This window comes from Capricornis sumatraensis, chromosome 14 (genome assembly GCF_032405125.1).
Source record: "Capricornis sumatraensis isolate serow.1 chromosome 14, serow.2, whole genome shotgun sequence".
Taxonomy (NCBI): Eukaryota; Metazoa; Chordata; class Mammalia; order Artiodactyla; family Bovidae; genus Capricornis; species Capricornis sumatraensis.
The window spans coordinates 48,573,907-48,593,964 of record NC_091082.1 but is presented as its reverse complement, the minus strand read 5'-3'; the positions used below and the strand labels follow the sequence as shown (position 1 = coordinate 48,593,964).

The window sequence follows — 20,058 nt, the reverse complement described above, 5'->3', positions numbered from 1 at the left end:
AGGGATTAGGTGTGTTCAGAGTTGGGGGCTCTCTGAGCCCAGAGGTGAGTGGGGGCCTGAAGCCACCTTGGAATGGAGAGAGAACCAGCCTGTCCAGCTATGGGCAGGCCTGCTCTTTCCCATCAGAGTTTGGCGACCGCTGACCCCAGAACAAAGCCATCCTGGGACCCAGTCCCCGAGCTGTTCCAGGGGAGCTGTGGGTCCGAGCAACTGCAATGTGGCGATTCCTCTCAGGACATCGGGTCCCAGGGGGCCAGGGCCTGACAGCCAGCCTGTCGTCAGCTCTTAGTATTCCTGCCGTCTTTCTCTGTTCCCCGAAGTGGCCGCTCCATTGTGGAAGGCTGTCACAAGAGGCGGAGGAGGCAGCCAGGCCTGGGAGGGCTGTCACAGCCATTTCCAAGGGTCACTGCTCTTCATTGTAGCCCAGCTGAGAGCTTTGACGCGCATAAATTCCCACTTTAAATCCGCGGCTCTAGGAAAGAAGAGATTTCTTTTATTTTTTTCCTGAGTGGCCTCGAAGCCTCCAGAATTGATGACTGAGAATTATGAAAATCACGATTATAGCTTTCCCTGAGAAAGCACACTTCCTAACAGCTCATGAAGTTCTGAGAACATGGTGGTGGTCTCACCAGTCAGCCCCTGTCCCTCAAGGTGTTAGGCTGAGACCAGGCGACCTCCTATTAAAAATGACAAAAAAGAAGCAGACGCAGACGTGCAGATAGAGGGGCACGGCATCCCCTCACGCGTCCAGTTTGCTGACCCATTTAATCCTGCTCCCCACTTCCACTTCCGTCACCCCGCGCCTCCCCCACCCTGCCTTCACAGCGAAGCTTCTCAGCTGCTATTTCATCAACAGGCCTTTCAAAGCATTGTTTCCTTCCTCTCTTTTGCCCAGCAAAGCGCTGTTACGGTTTCTTCTAAGCCTCGTCCTATGAAAAGGCCATAGAACTGTTTTCTCTCAGTGATACAGTTGGTCCTATTTATCGAGCCCCCTGTGTAAGGGCGCTGTGCTATGCATGCTGGCCTTGCAGCAGCCCTGAGAGGCCAATGCCACTTTTATTCCTAACTGACGGACAAGGAGATGGGGGCTCAGAGTGGGTGAGCCACTTGCCCACAGGGCAGTGAGCAAGGGAGCTTGGCTGTAAGGTCTGTCCCCAGAGAGCAGGGCCCACATGGAGCCTCAGCCCTGCCTCGAGGAGCGGCCCTGAAGTCCTGCGTGCCCTCCTCACTTCCCTCTCCCTCCGCAGCTTCATCGCAGTGGAGAACATCGACAGCTACTGTGTGCTCATCTCCTCCAAGGCCGTCTACTTCCTGAGAAGCGGGGACTATGTCGACCGAGAGGCCATTTTCCTGGAAGTCAAATATGATGATCTCTACCACTGCCTCGTCTCCAAAGACCACGGGAAAGTATACGTGCAGGTCACCAAGAAGGCTGTGAACACGAGCAGCGGCGTGTCCATCCCAGGCCCTTCTCACCAGAAGCCCATGGTGAGTGCACACCTGACCCGTCTCCCAGGTCCGCCATTGCCCTGCTGATGCTTCTCAGTGGAAAGGCGTTTGCAGCACATGAGGCTTAGGCCTGGCTGCTGTGAATCCGCAAGGACCCTGCTTCTTAGTCCTGCAGACAGAAGATGCTCAGTGTGGTGAATGGGGTGGTGCTGCCCTCCCAGCTTCACTGCTGCTGACCCTAGGCAGGTTGCTCAACACTTGAGCCCTGGTTTCCCCTCAGAGGCAGGTAGGATTCCTGCCTCTGAGCAGCTGTGAGGACCAGCTGATATGATGCCTGTGGCTGTTTAATTCCTAAAATGGACCTCTTCAGTGCATCGGATCTAAGATGTTAGAGCACATGCTGGCTTCTTCCTAACTTCCCCTCTAGAATAATTGGAAGCAGGACTTTATTAAATAATGCCATTTCTATTAATAACCAACATTCAGTAAGGGCTTACTATGTACCAGGCTGGATTCTGAATACTTAAAGATTATTTAATGTTGTACTGTTATTTCCCCCACTTGACTGGTAAGGAGGCTTGGTGAGGACAGGTGGCTTGCTCAGGGTTATCTGGCCAACACCTGAAGGACTTGGGGTTCAAAGCCACGTGCCTGCAAGGCACCAGAGCTGGTGGCCTGGACCAGGTCACTGCTTCTGCTCGGAGCTCGGCAGAAGCCCATGTGAGGGGACCCCGTCTCCAGCCATGTTCTCACTTGGAATCTTTTCAGGAACCCCAGGTGTTAGCTCTGCTCATCTTTCACCTGGAATGCTAGGATTTTCAAGCCTGCATTCAAGAATGACATACCATTCAAAATGGCCCTGCTTATCTCAGTCTTTCTGTGATCAGAAACCACAACCAGCCTGATTGCGCCTCTCTCTCTTGACCTTCTCCCTGCCCAGGAATGCGCTTGGGTTTGGTTTGGCTTGTGTGGGCTCCCCTGGGGTCATTGGCTTAGGTTAGGGCCAGTAGATTGACTGAGTTAACACCCAAAAGCCTGAGTATTTCCACAAGTTCCTTTTGGAGGTGGGGAGCCTTGCCCAGCTGCCCTTTTACCCTTTGAAGGCAAGCAAGCTTGCTTCATAAGAAAGGCCTCAAGGCGTTTGTGTGCTTTGAACATCAGCAGACTTTAGATTTGAGTCTCAAGTCTTTGTTCTCACTTGCTCTCACCTCAGCTGATCCTCACACCTCGGAGCACAGTGGTTTCTCAGTTACAGGGAGTCCCGAAGGTCGGGGGATTGTGGGTCGGCTGCACAGTCACCCCGGGGTCCACTCCAAACCTCAAGTTGGCATAAACTAGGAGTAGGGCCCTGGGGATCTGTTTCTTAGAAGTACACCCATGCTGTTGAGATCCACAGTCAGGCTGGGAGCTGCTGCCTGGGTGGATTTCAGTGGCTTGCGTCCTGTGCGTCTGTTTGGTTCCCCACTGTGGGGGCGAGTTACTCATTCTGTCCTCTTCCTCAGGTCCATGTGAAATCAGAGGTCCTCGCTATCAAGTTATCACAAGAAATAAACTATGCAAAGAGCCTTTACTATGAACAGCAGCTGATGTTAAGACTCAGTGAAAACCAAGAGCAGTTGGAGCTGGACTCCTGAGAAACGCCAGCTGCCAGAGGGACATTCCCAAAGACAGACCCCATACCAATCAGGAGGAGAGAGGCCCATGGGCTTGGCTTCAATTTGAGGAAACCAGAATAAGGTTTGGGGGACGATATCAAGAGGGGAAGTAAATACTGATGAGGGGGCGGTGCAGATGGAACTATATTCATTTGTGGGGCAAGGAATTGCTTTAGATTATGGGGAGGTAATTTGTAAAAGACATCAGTTGAATAACGTTTGAAAAAAAAAGCGTACTAAGATCAATCTAATTTTTAGATTGCCCTGTATTTTGTATATTGATATATATACAGCTGTGTGTTTGTAAATATATAGAAGCATTTCTGAACAGGGACTATGATGTGTGTAAAGGATTGTTAACTGTAAATTAATATAAAATTATATTGGATCTTCTATTGCACTAATTCTACATGTCTAATTCAGGGTACTATCCGTGAAGAGGGATTCTTGCAAGTTGCAGAATGTTATGTCTTAGTCTGGGAAACGAGGGTATTCACAGTTGGGTGGGCTGAGGTGAGGTGACGGGTACGTCAAGAGTGACACCTTTGATACCTGCACGCGTCCAGGCAGCAGCAGCAAACCAAAGTGTCCAGACCTAAAGCTGGCCCTCAGCAAGGCCTAGGGGAGTGACTCAGATGCATCTTTTATTGATTTCTCCCCCAGTTTAAAGATGGTTCTTAGAGTGTCACAGATTATTTTTTATCTGCCTAAATCTCTGGCTCTCACCTGACTGGTCTTGCCAAAGTTTGAGGTGTGTTCTGTTGGCACACGTGCACACACACCAGCATTGCAAGTTTTTCTTGGGTTATTATCATAGAGGCCAGTCTGAAACATTGGTAGACTCTGGTAACTTAGAAGGGGAAAAAGCCCCACAGAACTGGGTGACAAATCAAAAGTCCAGAAATTTAGCAAAACCCAGTAAGAATGTCTTCCCTCTTGAGCAGCAGTCAGAGGGGAAGGACCTCGGACTCTCTTCTTCCTAATCAAGCTGCAGGCAGACTCTCAGCTCTGCAGTCCTGGGGACCTGGTGACAATTACACTGAGATGAGAAGGGAGAAGGAGCAAGTCAGAAAGGGGGATGAAATCTTGAGTATTAAAAAGCTGTTTTTGTAAGTTTGAGGCCAAGATTTGGCCAAAATAACTCTTCCCCTTGGTTTTAAATTCCAAACAGTGGCAAGGCCTTGAAGTGAGTGCCCTCTTCTTCCTGGGTCTTGTTTGCAGGTTATTCTCTTTTCTCTATGGAATAACCAAGTTGGGGAAGGGTAGGCCTCACTCTGGAATGAATGACTAGACTTGTGATTTTTTAGATTTTTATTTTAATAAATCTACTCAGTCTCTACAACCATGTCTAACATAGCTGAGATCTAAAAGGACCCAGGGGATCAGTGGATGTGTGAAAGGTTTTAGGGTTTATAACTCATGACCCATATCCTTCCAAGACACGAATGAAGCTAATCTGTCTTTCTTCCCCCGCCTTGGTGTGTGTGTGTATGTGTGTGTGTGTTCAAAGAAACAGGAAGGGAGCTTTCATCCAGTGTTTAGTGCTTTGGCAAAGCAGTGTCTTCAAGGCTCGTCTTGAGCACCAGGATTTATATATGGTCTTCACTGAACTCTGTCTTCGTGGACAGCAGGGTTGAAACCTGGCTCTTGAAGGAGGTGCGTTTTTGGTTGTTCGGTTGGTTGGTTTTGCCAGGCGGCCATTGTGGCACCAGGTGCTGCCTCCTGCAGGCTTCTCGTCCTCTTCGACAGCCTCCTGCCCTGCACCCCACAAGTGTGGCTTGTGATTTTTGTCACCAGTCACCCACTGCCTAAGATCACGATCTCCTAAGGGTGAGACTCTCAGAGGATTGATTGTTGGCATCAGTGAGCCTTCTGTCACTTTCTGGAATGAAGTCACTTGGAAGTTCTGTTAGATTGAGGAGCTTGGTGTTAGGATTACAAAGGAAATTTGCCTTGGGCCCCAGTGGTACCCAGCATCCTCTGCCCATGGGAAGTTGGTTGAGGGCTGCGCTGTGGAACGGTGCTTCCCAGAGACTCCAAGAGGGTGCTCAGATGCCCTCCTCCCAGCTGCTTTCTAATCTCAGCAACCCTTGAAACAGTGGCTCAGCTCCTAATTGCACAACCTCCTCTGACATTGTGCCTTAGAAGAGGCAGATGTTAAAATGGGATCCAAAGACCAAACGGGATGAGGTTGGGGTTGGTGGGTGCCAACTTAGCTTCTCAAACTCCCTCTGCCCCCTCAGCCCTCATGCCAGGCATGGGGTAAGTTTTCAGGGGCTCTGGAGAGTTTCCTGGTTTGCCTGGAAAACATCCAAAGCTTTAGAGGAAGCAGGCCCTGGCTATGGCTGCTAAAGGCCCCATTTCCTTTAAAATCAGTGTTTAGCCAGCGATGGCAGAGACTTTGTTACAATAATTTTCTACTGATTTTCTTGCTGCCTCAAGTACCCAATTCCACTCCCAGGAAGAAAAATAAATTGAATCAGGAGAAACCAGACCAGCAGAAAGCAAAGTCCCCTTGATGCCCTAACCCAGCACATCCAGCTACATCGCTGCCCGATCAGAGCTGTTTTTGTTCACCCACCAGAAAGGCTGACCAGTCAGTGCTTCCTGCACCCGGGCCCGCTCACCGCCAACCCAGAAACGGAAACTCGGCCTCTCATCAGTCTGAGCGCCTCGCCCGTCCGGTGGTGAGGATGCAGCTCAGAGTTTGGACAACTCCTGGGCCACTTTGTTTATAAGCCTCATCTGTGCCTCAAAATAGCATAGCAGCTGCTTATAAAATCCCAAAAATAAAGTTCTGGGTCACCGCTGTGTGAGCACCCTCATAGCCACCAATCTGTTGTGACTCTAGAATCTGTTCGGTTCAAGTCGTTCTTTCTCTTCCTGTGGAATAAAATGCTCTGTTGACTTCCAAACATGCTGTTTCCTTCTAGTTTCTTGCTGTCTCGTAGATTCTAGAACCGTTGCCGATGACAAACGCCAGACGTCTGATGGTGTTCACAAGCACACGCAGCCTCGCCCTCACTCCAGGGAGGCGCGTTCCCAAGCCAGCCCTGCACCTTGGGCCTTTGCCTAACTTCCTGTCTGCTGGGCCCAGGCTTCATGCTGACCGCACTCTCCCCACCTCTGTGAGGTAACCGGTCCAGGCCCTGGCAGGATGAAAAGTGTCATGTCCTAGAAGGAGACTGCAGGAAGAGCAGATTTGGTCATGTTCACAGTGCCTGCTTGGGCTTCCCTGATAGATCAGTTGGTAAAGAATCCACCTGCAATGCAGGAGACCCCGGTTTAATTCCTGAGTTGGGAAGATCCCCTGGAGAAGGGAAAGGCTACCCACTCCAGTGTTCTGGCCTGGAGAATTCCATGACCTGCGTAGTCCATGGGGTCACAAAAAGTCAGACACGACTGAGCAACTTTCACTTCACAGTGCCTACTTGGTATTACTGGACAGGTCAGGAAGGCAGCTGAGCAGGCACTGGAGTGTGGAGTTCCAGAGATGAGTGCAGGCCAAAAGCACAAGCCTGGGAGTCGTCGTGCAAGTGACCAGTGGAGCCTGGATGGAATCCTCAAAGGAGTGGATGGAGGGTGGGAAGGGCAAAGAAAAGAGATCCTGATCTGAGTCCCGGGATCCCCGAAGTTTAAGAGTTTAGGCAGATGGAGAGGAGCAGCACCTTCCAGAGATGGATGTGCAGCTGGGAGGGTGTGGGTCCTAGAAGCAATTGTAGACACCAAAAGAAGAAGCTTCCCAGGTGGCTCAGTGTAAAGAAACCGCCTGCCAATGCAGGAGACGTGGGTTCAATTCCTGGCCTGGGAAGTTCCCCTGGAGAAGAAAGTGGCAACCCACTCCAGTATTCTTGCCTGGAGAATCCCATGGGCAGAGGAGCCTGGTGAGCTACAGTCCAGGGGGTCACAAAGAGTCAGACACGACTGAGCGACTGAAACAACAGCAAAAGGAAGAAGAAGGGACCCTGCTGCAGAATATTCCTCTTGAAACTGTTAAACATCAGATTTTAAATGTTTGCAAACATACAAATACAAGACAAAAACATAATCTCATATCCGTGTTATAGCATATGAGGATAACCTCATGGATGTGTGTTTTCATGTGATTAGATACAGACATGGAACACAGACAGATACAGTCATATATCGTTCCCAACATTTGTTTTCATGAAGTTGAAATCGTATACTTTAATGCACCTTCTCAGTGTTACCTTCAGGTTGGTATATTGCTGTTCTCTTAAATGCAGCATAATTGTTGGTGTAACTGTTGTGTGCAAACTCAGAGATTCCCATATTGAAGGGCAATCACTGCATTCTCAGGCTACCCAGCCAAGTAAGAACAACCTCTGAGAGACACCCTCCTACTTAGGTGCTTATGCACTACTTTTATTTTTGGGCAGTAGATTCCCAGCAGCCAGTGGTCTCCGTGGATACACACAAGATCACTTTCCAAACCTGTTGCTGGGGATGTGGAGGGCTGTGGCCCATCTAAGTGCCCTCTCCTGACAGCATCTATTATTATGACCGTATTGTTTCTTCTCCTTTAATTTTTTAAAAATGGCATACATTGATAGATTTCCTGGTATTACACCACCCTTAGTCTCCCCATTTGGTCATAATGTTATTGTTATTCTTTTGATACATTCCATGATTCTTTTTGCTAGTATTTTGAGTCTTTGCATCTTTATAGTGAGAGGAGAGTCTGTAAGTTTCTCTTTTCATAACATCTTCATCAGATGTTAAAATTAAAATTGTGCTGCCTTCCTAAAAGGAGGACTTCCCTGGTGGCTCAGACGGTAAAGCGTCTGTCTACAATGTGGGAGACCTGGGTTCTATCCCTGGGTCGGGAAGATTCCCTGGAGAAGGAAATGGCAATCCACTCCAGTACTCTTGCCTAGAAAATCCCATGGATGGAATAGCCTGGCGCAGGCTATTCCATCCATGGGGTCTCAAAGAGTCGGACATGACTGAGCGACTTCACTTTCCTTCGTTTCCTTTCCTTAAAGGAGAACTCTCCACCATTTTCTGTGGCTTACAATACTCAAGTTATGATAGAATATACAGTTCTAGTTTTCCAAAAGTTAGATGCAAGTTGGCTGCAGACCCTTGTGCTGTGCTGTGCTCAGTCATGCCCAACTCTTTGCGACCCCATGGACTGGAGCCCGCCAGGGTCATCTGTCCATGGAATTTTCCAGACAAGAATACTGGAGTGGGTTGCCATTACCTTCTCCAGGGGATCTCCCCAACCCAGGGATCAAACCCCTGTCTCTTGGGGCTCCTGTATTGGCAGGCAGATTCTTTACCACTGTGCCACCTGGAAAGCCCCAGGCCACAAACCCATCAGGCTCTAGAAGCTTTTTCAGTGGTTCCTTTAAGCTTCATTCCCCACCCCACCAACGTGTGTGCGCTCTGCTAACTGGAGTATTCAAGTTTTCTATTGCTTCATACTTCAGTTTTGGTAGCTTATTTAAAAATCATCCAATTCCCTTATGTTTTCTACATTTGTTGCCATACATTTGTATGTATTCACCAAAGATTATTTTAATACCTCTTGTGTCTGCTCATTTCTCCTTTTTCATTCCTAATCTTGCATATTTTTACTTTTTTTTTCACAACTAAGTTTTTGAGGAAGTTGCTGTTCTTTTCAAAGGAGGAATTTGGGACTGGTTTCTCTTTGCTACTTTGTTTTTATTATTCTGTTGATTGTACCTTTAATCTTTTGTTCCTGCCACCTGGCTTGTTTTGATTTATCTTTTTTCTTGCTTTCTAAGATACGTTTTTTGTTTCGTTCTGTTTTTTTTCTCACCTATCTTCTTGAATAATGATGACATTTCAGGGTTATAAACTTTTTTCAAAATGCATCTTTGTTTATCCCATAAATTTTGATATTAAGTGTTCTTAAGTTGCTTTCTGTATAGTTTTTAATTTACTTTTGATTTCTTCTCTCATCTAAGACCTACCTAGGAATGTGTTTTTAATTTTTAAATATTAAAAAAGTATCCTCCTTAAATTAGCTATTTAAAATTTTACTGGTTTATAATCAGCAAATATAACCTAAAGTTTTCTACATTTAAAAAAATCTGTTGTGGTTTCTTTTTGTCCAGTTACTTGATCAGTTTTTAAAAATGTTCCATGAGCATATGAAACAAAAATATCCTCTTTGAGGCTTGTAAAGAAAGATCAGTAAGTAGGCAGGTAGGATAGAAGGATGGACGGATGGACAGACTATGGGACGGACAGATAGGTACATACACACTCACCAATAGAAGTTTACAGGCTATATTAATCAAAACCTGTAAGACTTTACTTATTTTTCTGTAAGAGAGCTCTGACCTGTGTCTTGCGAGTGGCCCAAGAAGCAAGTTGTGTATAGTCCTTCGGAACGGCGGTGAGAACTTAAGGTAAACAAAGCAAGCAGAAAGGAGAAAGAAGGAAACACGGCATCCTCATTTAAGCTGCCTCCAAGTAATCCTGCTGGAACTTCAGAAGGATTTGATGCTGGAACGATGGTCCTGTGCCTGCCTACTTCATGCTCTCAGACAGGCCAGGCCCTGTGTCCCCGCTGGTGCAACAGTCCCCGCTGTGTCCCAGGGGGTAATGAAACTTCACACCTCAGGCTTACTCTGGTCTGACTCCAAAGCACAACAAAAGTCGTGGGTACATTTTATCTGGGGGGAAGTGTGCGGATCTAGGGCTGCCAGGCCCTTGGAAACCCCAGAAGGGGGTGGTATGGCGAGGAGAGGGAAGGGGAGGAGAGTGCTGACTTGACTCCCAGGGCAGTTTTAGGGGGAAAAGCACTGCCTTCGGAGCATGTTTTCCTGGGACACCTTACCTCAGGGGTACACAGAGACTTCTAGGAAGTTGAGCCAAGCCTGCAGAAAGGCACCTCTCCATTCTGCTTGATGGTTTGTATACAGAGACTGCCCATTGCCAGGTGTGTTCCCAGACAACACAGGTAACTGTTGCCAAAGTCACTAAGCCTCTGTCCCTCCAGCAACAAGGAGGTGCTGCCAGCCTTCCTGGGGCCAGAGATAGGCAGCGAGTGGGGCTACAGTCCATGGGGTCATTGAAAGTCAGATGTGGCTGAAGTGACTGAGCACTTCCTGTAAGATTAGCATTTCCAGAAATACCTCTCTGGCTGCAAAATGGAGAATGAGTAGCATGACTGAAGAGAGGAAGGAAGGCCACTGCAGCGTCCAGGTAAGGAATGATGGCGGCTTGGACCAGGAGCAGGCCGTGGAGGTGGAGAGAGGTGCAGAGACCTGGGACATGTTTTCAAGGAACAGTAGATGAGACAGAGGCGTTGATTTAATGTAGAAGATAAGAGGGAAAGAGGTATCAAGGGTCATTCCCTGGTTTCCAGCCTTAACCAGGTGGGCAGTGATATGATTATCAAGGTGGGAGAATACTGGAGAAAGAGCTGGGATGTTTATGACTGCTGTCCATTTACTGACAGTTACATATCTGTTGGCTTAGTGGTAAAGAATCCGCCTGCCAGTGCAGGAGATACAGGAGATGTGGGTTTGATCCCTGGGTTGGGAAGATCCCCTGGAGGAGGAAATGGCAACCCACTCCAGTATTCTAGAAGAATTCCATGGACAGAAGAGCCTGGTGGGCCACAGTCCATGGGGTCGCGAAGAGTTGGACACAACTGAGCACACACACATATCTGTTGAAGGTCAATTGAATAAATGAGTGTCTTAGGTTGTGAGTATATTTAGTTTGTCAGTGGCGTGTTGAACACAGATGGAAAGTAGGCAGTTTAGAACTTGAGAGAGGGTGACTCTCCAGTAAAGCATGTTTGGTGTGATGGGAGTCCATTTGATTCCAGTGAGCATAGAACAGGAGAGAAGAGGTGCTGGGCCAGGCCCTCAGGACACCAACATTTAATGAGTGTGTGTGTGTAGGAAGGTGACCCAGTAAGGGAGACTGGGAAAGAGTGACTGGACACATGGGAAGAAGAGTGCAAGAGAATGTTTCCAGAAAGAAAACATGGTCGATTGGTTGGATGATGCTGGAAAGCCCAGTGAGATGTGTGCTGGACTCGACAAGGTGGAGGACACTGCGGTAAGAAAAGTTTTGTTGGGAGCAGAAGCTAAGATGAGAGGGTGAGGTGTGAATGGTGGGTTGAGTAGAAACAGTGAGTGTCCTTTCTTGGACTGAGCAGCTGTTGAATGGTTGGCCCATGACCGTGACACACTAAGGTGGGAGTGGCTGCCTGGCCATTCAATACCGACAATTAAAAAACAATCAGGTAATTAAGACTAAAGGCCAGTTGGTTTTTTTCTCACCATGCAGTTGGCAGTTCTAAGCAAGATCTGTGATAAAATTCTCCTTCTCTTAAACATCTTCAGTGGGGCTAAGTTCTGTTGAGTTTTGATGATACTGATGATATGTACAAAAGCTTCAAATTAGCACGTTCATCTTACTTGTCCTTTAATACAGCTTGTATTCCACATGGGAATTGAGAGCTCCCAGGTGTGCAGTGGGCCCCCAACACACACAGACTCAGCTTCACATCTTCACTTAGAGATGAAGTTTACTGTTTTTGAATCATTCAAGCCTACTGGGGCACAGTTCACATCTCCAACCCCTGTGTTTCTCCATATCCCTGCATTTAAATAATATATTTGAAGTAAATGATAATGGACAGTGATTGTAAAGGTAAAGCGAAAAGCTTGAATGGCTCCAATTCTGTCATTCTCTGTAACCACTTACAGTTTTTATTGGTGTTTAAAATTTTAAGCAGTGAAACAGTGCAGACTATGAAGTGTAACACTTCTGTTTGGAAAGAGAAAATTTTAGTTCACTAATGAAACATAAAATCAAGCATTATCGATCGTGGTTTATTAGTTGTTCAAAGTTTACTTTTGGCAGATGTATTGATTTTATTAAAATTCACTTACTAGTTACTGGACAATTATTTAAATAAACATTTTTATATAGACCTATAACCAAAATAACCAAAGTTAAAATCATTAAGTAAATATATAAATATTATATACATGTAAAAAGATTAAGTGGTTGTGCTCTGTTTTGTCCTATGATACTTCTTTAATGTGACTGGCATAATTACTTTAAAAATTCAATAAAATATTTTCACTGTCTGCATTTCTTGACTTCATTCATGATTATTACTGAAGATGATTTTGTCATATCTAGGAGGAGAGAGTTTAAAAGATGATCCTCTGGACTTCCCTGTGGTTACAGGAGATAAGAATCCTCCTGCCAATACAGGGGACATCAGTTTAATCCCTTGTCCAGGAAGATTCCACATGCCTTGAAGCGGCTAAGCCCATGTCCCACAACTACTGAAGCTGCACCCTAGAGTCTGTGAGCTGCACCTACTGAAGCCTATGTGCCCGAAGTCTGTGCTCCACAAGAGAAGTCACAGGAATGAGAAGCCCAGGCACCATAACCAGAGAGTGGTCCCCGCTCTCTGAAACTAGAGAAAGCCCATGCACAGCAACGAAGACCCAGCGCAACCAAAGATAAATACATGAATGAATTTAAACTTAAAAAGATCCTCTGGGTTTCAAGTACACCAGGTACACCACCGGCCAAGGTAAGGATCCTTGGGGATGTCCAGGTCTGCCATCTCTGCAAATAGGATAGGAGTTGGGTCTGACAACCAGGGAAACCAGATTGAGCCAAGGCTGTTAACGATGCTAACAAAAGGAGCATCTTATTACTGAGGAAGTGAAACAAGGAGCACATCTTCAGTGCAGCCTAAGTTGTGGGAGGGAAAGGAAAATGAGAGAGGCAAGATCTAGAATGAAATAACCCTGCACTTGAACTTGTTTAAAATGAACTGCTTTCCATCCTTTGCCATACCATGGTCCACCCCACACTAAATCCTGTCCACAGGGGCAACTATTTTCAACTCTTCCAATTTCTTCTTGTTCTTACCTCTGTTTTTTTCAAACACCATATTTCTACCACCTATTCTTGATTTCTTACCATCAGAGATGTTATCTTCTTTTTTCCTACTGTAGAAAATTAGAATCTGGCCCTTTTCACCCCCCTACCCCCTGCCCCAAATACTTCACTGTGAAGAAGGGGACATCATTACAGATCCTGTAAACATTTAAAGGATAACAAGGAGATACTATGAATAACTTTGTGCTTTTAAATCTGACAACTCACATAAAATGGACGTATTTCTTGAAAGGCACAAATTATCAAAACTGACAGAAGAAATAAAAAATCTAAATAGCCTTGTATCTGTTAAAGAAACTAACTTTGTCATTAAAAGTCTTCCCAGGAAGAAAACTCCAGACCCAGTTAGCTTTACTTGTGAATCCCATCAACCATTTAAGGAGAAATTAATTTCAATTCTATACAAATCCTTTCAGGAAAGAGAGGGAAAAACACTTTCCAAATCATTTTATAAGGTTAGCATTACTCTGATACCAAAAATAAAGTTTTATAAGAAAAGACCAATATTCCTCATGGACACAGATGTGAAATTAATTTCTTAAGTTTTTAGCAAATTAATTCAATAAGTCGTGAAACCCAACTGAAAATAAGCAAGCATCTCAACAAACATTTCACAAAAGAAATATACAAAAGGCCAAAAAGCACACAAAAATCTGCAATATTGCACTCTCAAGGAAATGCAAATTAAAACCACAATGAAATGCCACTGCACACCTGTGAAATAATGTTAAGAATTATGATGATAGCAAGTATCAGAAAGGATGATAGCAAGGATTGGCACATAGAATTCTCATACGTTTGCCAGTGGGGATGTAAAATAGTGAAACTAGTTTGGAAAATACCTTCGCAGTTTCCAAGAGTTAAAACTTCCAAAGAGTTGAAACATACACTCACCACAAGACTCTTCAGTTCTACTCATAGGTATCTACTCAAGAGAAATGGAAATAGATTCTCACAAAGATTTGTGCACAAATGTTTAATATAGCCAAGTCCTGGAAACATGTCTGTCAACAGATGAATGGAAAAACAAACTGGAGTATAACATAAGGATGGACTTCTGGTCAGCAAGGGACATGAACAAACTACGGACATGCAAAACGACAGGGATGAATCTTGACATCCAATCCAAGCTTTAAAAAGATAACTGTGTCAGTGGTGTGGATGGTGGATGGAATATAAGTAACTGGAAGAAGTTCTCCTTAGGGAAATATTCAAATAGTCCAGACTAGGGAAGATAAGGAGTTCAACTAAGGAAATGGAGAGAAGACAAGAGACACACACACAAAATCTACCCAGTATGTTGATGGGCATATATGCCTGGCGGGGGGAAGGACCACTTTTGCCTAACCAGAATCAACTCTTCTGGATTGTATATAATCCAATTAAATTGCCAGTCAGTGAAATCCTATCCCTAGATACAGGGATTGGTTCTAGAATGGATATGGGATCCAGTCAAAGGGAATCCAGGCAACTGGACAGAAGTTACCAAGAAGAGATAGTTTCTTTCCACTGGATTTGAGCCTGGAAGCTGTGAGCCTGAAGCTGCAGGGAACAGGGTATGGGGAGGGGCTGCCCCAGAGTGAAGCAAAATGGTTCGAGGCCAGATCTTGAGGCCCTGGGTTTTGCTTACATCTGTTCAAAGGTCCATTTACTTGTGTAAGTCACTTGGAACAGGAAAGGTCTTGACTACATTACTAGAAGATGGAAAACTGGGAGAGAATGGGCAGGTGACAAGTTTCATTTTGGACACATTGAACCTGGGACCCTGTGGAACCTCCAGTGAGCAGTGTTGGAAAGATATCTGAGAGTCATTCCTTTGGAGATGATGATTGAAAAATACCTCGGAGAAGATGACCGTGCTCAGAGAAGGGTGTAAAGTGCGGAGAGACATGGGCTAAGGTTGGTTCCCAAGGGAGATCTAATGCAGGGACTGGGAGATGAAGAGAGACCAGGGAAGGCCAATAGAGGGCTGATGATGGCAGAGTGGATGTTCTGGAGGGAGAGACTGGGCTGTGGTGTCCAGCTCTGTTCGGAGGTCAGGCTGGGCAGGACTGAAAAGAAGCCAGTGCGTTTGGAAACTAGGCCACAAGCAACTTGCACCCTCTGGTTCTAGTAGCGGCAGGTGTTGAAATAGGATCCAAAAGTGAAGCAATGAGTGTAGATCTTGTGGTAAAATTTGTAGGAGAGAAAGAGGGAGGGTGTGTGTTTCCTTTCAGGTGCTTTAAAAACTGTGGGGAAGGACTTCCCTGGTGGTCCAGTGGTTGAGAATACACCTTGCAATGCAGGGGGACTCGAGTTCGATCCCCGGCCAGGGAACTAAGGTCCCACGTGCCTTGGAGCAACTAAACCCACATGCTGCAACTAAAGAGCTGTGTGCAGAAATGAAAAAATCATGAGTGACGCAACAAAGACCTTGTGTGCTGCAGCTAAGACCCAACTTGGCCAAATAAATAAAATTAAAAACACAAGACAGCAGGGAGGTGGCATGCTTGTGGGTTGGAGAGGATCTAGGGGAAGGGGAATGCTAAAGGGGAGGGGAGCCTGACTAGGGGTGAGTGGAAAGGGAAGAAACAGGGTCTTAGAGGCCTGGGCAGGAGGCCTGATAGCCAAGAGCTAGCCTCTTGCTTGAATTCTGTCCAGCTGTACTTTGTCACATTAACCAAGATGTTTGATGTTCTCTAGTTTTGTGTTTTGAGGTTTTAGCTCCCAGTAGGCTATGAGGCCTCAGCGCCCCTTGAAGGGTGGAGAGCCATCTGGGAAGCAGAACCTCAGAGGTTACCAGGGAATCCTGTGGTGTTATGGAAGTCAGACCTGTCATGGTGGTGGGATGAAGCGTAGGACTAGGGAAGGGCCCAGGGTAGGCGTCTTTGGAAGGCTCTTGGCTCTTTGTGACTGTCCTCTGAGGGTTTGCAGCCAAGGGCCTGGGGTCAGTGTAGGTCAGTGAGGCTTGCCCTCAGGGATAAGAGCTTCCTGTGGGACAAGAGCAAGAACCCACCCTAACCCACCAGCTCCCCACTGTCTGTCTCCCACTGCCTCAACCTGACAGTGACCTTGAAAACACAGTGGCTGCTGCTCACTTGTGCCTCCCAAATTGCATGCACCTTCCCTTTTGGCAACTTAGCCTTGGAATCATACAGGAGAGAGATCCTGAGACCCGTAGCTCTTAGCATTACCGAGCAGACCAGCGCCATTCCATAGAAGTAGACAAGTCATACACATAACTTAAACTCTTCTATGAGTCACATGTTACAAAAAAGAAAAAGAAATTGAAAACTAATTGTATTGTATTAGTGCTGTTGTTGTTGTTCAGTTGCTAAGTGGTGTCCGACTCTTGGCAAACCCATGAACCCAGCATGCCAGGCTTCCCTGTCCTTGACCATCTCCCAGTTTGCTCAAACTCCTGTCCACTGAGTTGGTGATCCATCCAACCCTGTCATACTCTGTTACCCCCTTCTCCTCCTATCCTCAATCTTTCTGAGCAAAATATTATCATTTACTGTGTAATCAGCAGACCAATATTTTGCAGTCTTATTCTGCATTGCATATTCAATGGATAGAAAATCCAAAATTTTGATAACTGAAAGTCACCAACCATTTTGCAGTGCTTGATTATATTGGGTCTTTCTTGGGCTTTTATTTAGCTAATGAGTGAATACATTTGACACTTTGGGGTTTTAATTGGGACTTTACATAGCTTGCATCTTAATTCTTCAGTTCCTCACTGTTTCTATTCACCCATAGCATTATTCTCCAATACTTTAGCCACCTGTTCCAATAGCAATCTGTTCCAATACTTCAACCACTTGATGTGAGGAGCCAACTCATTGGAGAAGACCCTGATGCTGGAAAAGATTGAGGGGAGGAGAAGAAGGGGATGACAAAGGATGAGATGGTTGGATGGCATCACTGACTCAATGGACATGAGTTTGAGTAAGCTCTGGGAGTTGGTGATGGACAGGGAAGCCTGGCGTGGGGCAGTCCATGGGGTCGCAAAAAGTCAGACACGACTGCACAATTGAACTGAACCGATAGCATTGTTTTAGTAAATGTTATAATACCAATCTACCCCCCAAAATGTCTGGTGTATGTTGTACACCCAGCAGCCCAGTTCAGATGAGGCACTGTTCAGTGGTCATGTATATCTTGGTGGCTGCCACACAGGACAGAAATAGAAGGTAGGACAATCCACTGTTGGTTGTTACACAGAAACACAAAGAAACCAGAAGTGTCCCAGTTCCGGGCCCTTGGGGACTGCAGGCCTGAGACTTGATGTGAAGAGTGGGTTCCTGGAGCCCATGCCAGGCCCAGCTGAGGAGCAGCCTTCATCCTTCTTGGCAAATATATCACCTGTTCCCTGTCTAGCATGAGAGAGTCCACAGGGGCCCAGGACTGTGATTCCACCTGACTCCCCACCTGGACATCACCTTTTGGAATGGGTCAGGATACTCTCAAGCCCCTCAAGATGGAGGCTGTGAGGGACTGTGGCAGGGTGGCCAGAGGTGGTGCCAAAGGCCACACTTGCCCTTCCCTGCACTGGATGAAGCTGAACCAGCCGGAGCAGGGGTGGGTGCCAGAGTTTGGACACAATCCCTTTGGAAGGCTTCTCTGCCCCAGGCCCTCCTGAGTCCCTGTGACCATAAAGGCCACCGTGAAGGTTCATGTCTCTGAGTTAAGGCCTTGGCATTTGGGGGGATTTTGGTGGACAAAAAGCGAATTGTTGTTGCTCAGTCACAGTCGTGTCCGACTCTGTGACCCCGTGGACTGCAGCATGCCAGGCTCCTCTGTCCTCCACTATCTCCTGGAGTTTTCTCAGATTCACGTCAATTGAATCGGTGATGCCATCCAACCATCTTATCCTCTGTTGCCCCCTTCTTCTCCTGCCCTCAATCTTTCCCAGCATCAGGGTCTTTTCCAATAAGTTAGCTCTTCTCATCAGGTGGCCAACATATTGGAGCAGATTGCTATCAGATATTCAACCTTGGCTTGTGGGGGTCCTGAGTCTGTTTCACTTGGGGGCTCTTTGGGAATACACATCTGGAAGAGAGAACAGTGAGGAACAATCAAGAAGGGAAGCAGGGCTGCCATGGGAGAACCAAGGCCATTATGTCCTCTTTGCCAGGGAAGCAGATGACATCAGAGGGGGATAAGGAGGTCACGTAGGCAGTCTATCCCCAGCCCACAGCTTCCCCAGGCCAGTCCAGGCAGGAGTGACCAGTTTTCTCATAGCTGGTTGCCCAGGGTGGAGTGGCCTGGCCCCTCTGAGGACTCCTTGTCAGCCTTAGGGAAGGTTAGTTCAAGTCCATTTAACCACAAAATTTTGGGAGCACCTCATGGTGCAGTCCACTGGGGCTCACAAGAGCCTAGAGGCCCTCTGTTTCTCCCTTGTTTGGACTCGAGGAGCCTGACTCTGTTTCTAAACACCAGTATCAGATTAGACAACTCTGCAAACAAAACCAAGGCCCCTTGCCAGCTGCCCAGGGTGTGTAAAATGCCAAGCACAGAGCCCAGAGGTGAGCATGTGGATACACCGTGAGTGGGACAGAACAGGGGAGGAGCACCCCAGTCAAAGGCCTGGGGCCAGGTCTGACCTGAAGCCTCCCCTGGGCCCGTCTGTCCTGGGGAACCTCAATACATGACTTTCTGGCTGCAAACTTCATCCAGTTTATGTCAGAGGATGACTCCTGGGAAAGCAGGGACCCTGTCAGTTCTCAGCTCACATTTTGGCCCTTGGCTTTGTTCCTTTAATCTAGTTCTCACCTCAAGACAGGCCTCACAAATGACTAAAGAGAATGGCTGTGAATATTAGTGTTCTAAAGTCAATAATTTTTAATATGTCAACAGACTGAAAATGGAAATGATGAAGCATTGGTTGTAAACTGTCTTTGCCAGTGGGGGACAATGTTTCCATCTTGAGAACAAAATAGGCACTTTGCACACATGACAGGCAGAAAGTGAAAGTCACTCAGTTGTGTCTGACTCTTTGTGACCCCTGGAGTCCATGGAATTCTCCAGGCCAGAATACTGGAGTGGGTAGCCATTCCCACTGGTGGCTTCCCTGGAGGTTCAGCTGGTAAAGAATCCGCCTGCAATGTGGGAGATCTGGGTTCAATCCCTGGGTTGGGAAGATCCCCTGGAGAAGGGAAGAGCTACCCACTCTAGTATTCTGTCCTGGAGAATTTCATGGACTGTATAGTCTGTGGGGTCAGGAAGAGTTGGACACAACTGAGTGACTTTCACTTTCACATAGCCTAGTTTATGGTCAAATTGTTGGGTTTCCATGGTTTGGATATTTTCTTGATGGGACTGCTGAAACAATTTGTCTAGATGATAAAATGTTGTTCAGTAGCTAAGCTGTATCCAACTCTTGGTGACCCCATGGACTTCACCACACCAGGCTTCCCTGTCCTTCACTATCTCTCAGAGTTTGTTCAAATTCATGTCAATTGAGTCAGTGATGCCATCCATCCATCTGATCCTCCATCACCCCCTTCTCCTCCTGCCCTCAATCTTTCCCAGCATCAAGGTCTTTTCCAATGAAATCAGCTCTTTGCATCAGGTAGCCAAAGTATTGGAGCTTCAGCATCAGTCCTTCCAATGAATATTCAGGACTGATTTCCTTTAGGATTGACTGGTTGAATCTCCTTGTTGTCCAAGGGACCCTCAAGAGTCTTCTCTAGCACCACAGTTTGAAAGTATCAATTCTTCAATGCTCAGCCTTCTTTATGCTCCTAGTCTCACATACATGACTACTGGAAAAACCATAGCTTTGACAAGATGGACCTTAGTCAGCAAAATGATGTCTCTGCTTTTTAATATGCTGCCTAGGTTTGTCATAGCTTTTCTTTCAAGGAGCAAGTGTCTTTCAATTTCATGGCTGCAGTCACCATCTGCAGTGATTTTGGAGCCCAAGAAAATAAAATCTGCCACTGTTTCCACTTTTCCCACTTCTGTTTGCCATGAAGTGATGGGACCAGATGCCATGATCTTCGCTTTAAGAGTGTTGAGCTTTAAGCCA

At 46.5% G+C, this 20,058-nt stretch overlaps 1 protein-coding gene and 1 non-coding gene across 2 annotated transcripts in view; both read left to right on the top strand.

Annotated features, from left to right (window-relative positions):
* The window catches only part of VPS13D (vacuolar protein sorting 13 homolog D), a 260,686-nt gene extending 254,683 nt beyond the window's left edge, over positions 1-6,003 (top strand). Inside the window, exons 67-68 of the mRNA XM_068986146.1 lie at positions 1,248-1,488; positions 2,952-6,003. Coding sequence (XP_068842247.1) covers positions 1,248-1,488; positions 2,952-3,083 — 373 coding nt within the window. The 3' untranslated portion in view covers positions 3,084-6,003. The remainder of the gene's footprint in view (positions 1-1,247; positions 1,489-2,951) is intronic.
* On the top strand, positions 1,634-1,773 carry LOC138090917 (small nucleolar RNA ACA59). The gene has a single exon (XR_011145891.1). It is a non-coding gene; the product is annotated as a small nucleolar RNA ACA59 (small nucleolar RNA).
* Positions 6,004-20,058: the final 14,055 nt, after the last annotated feature.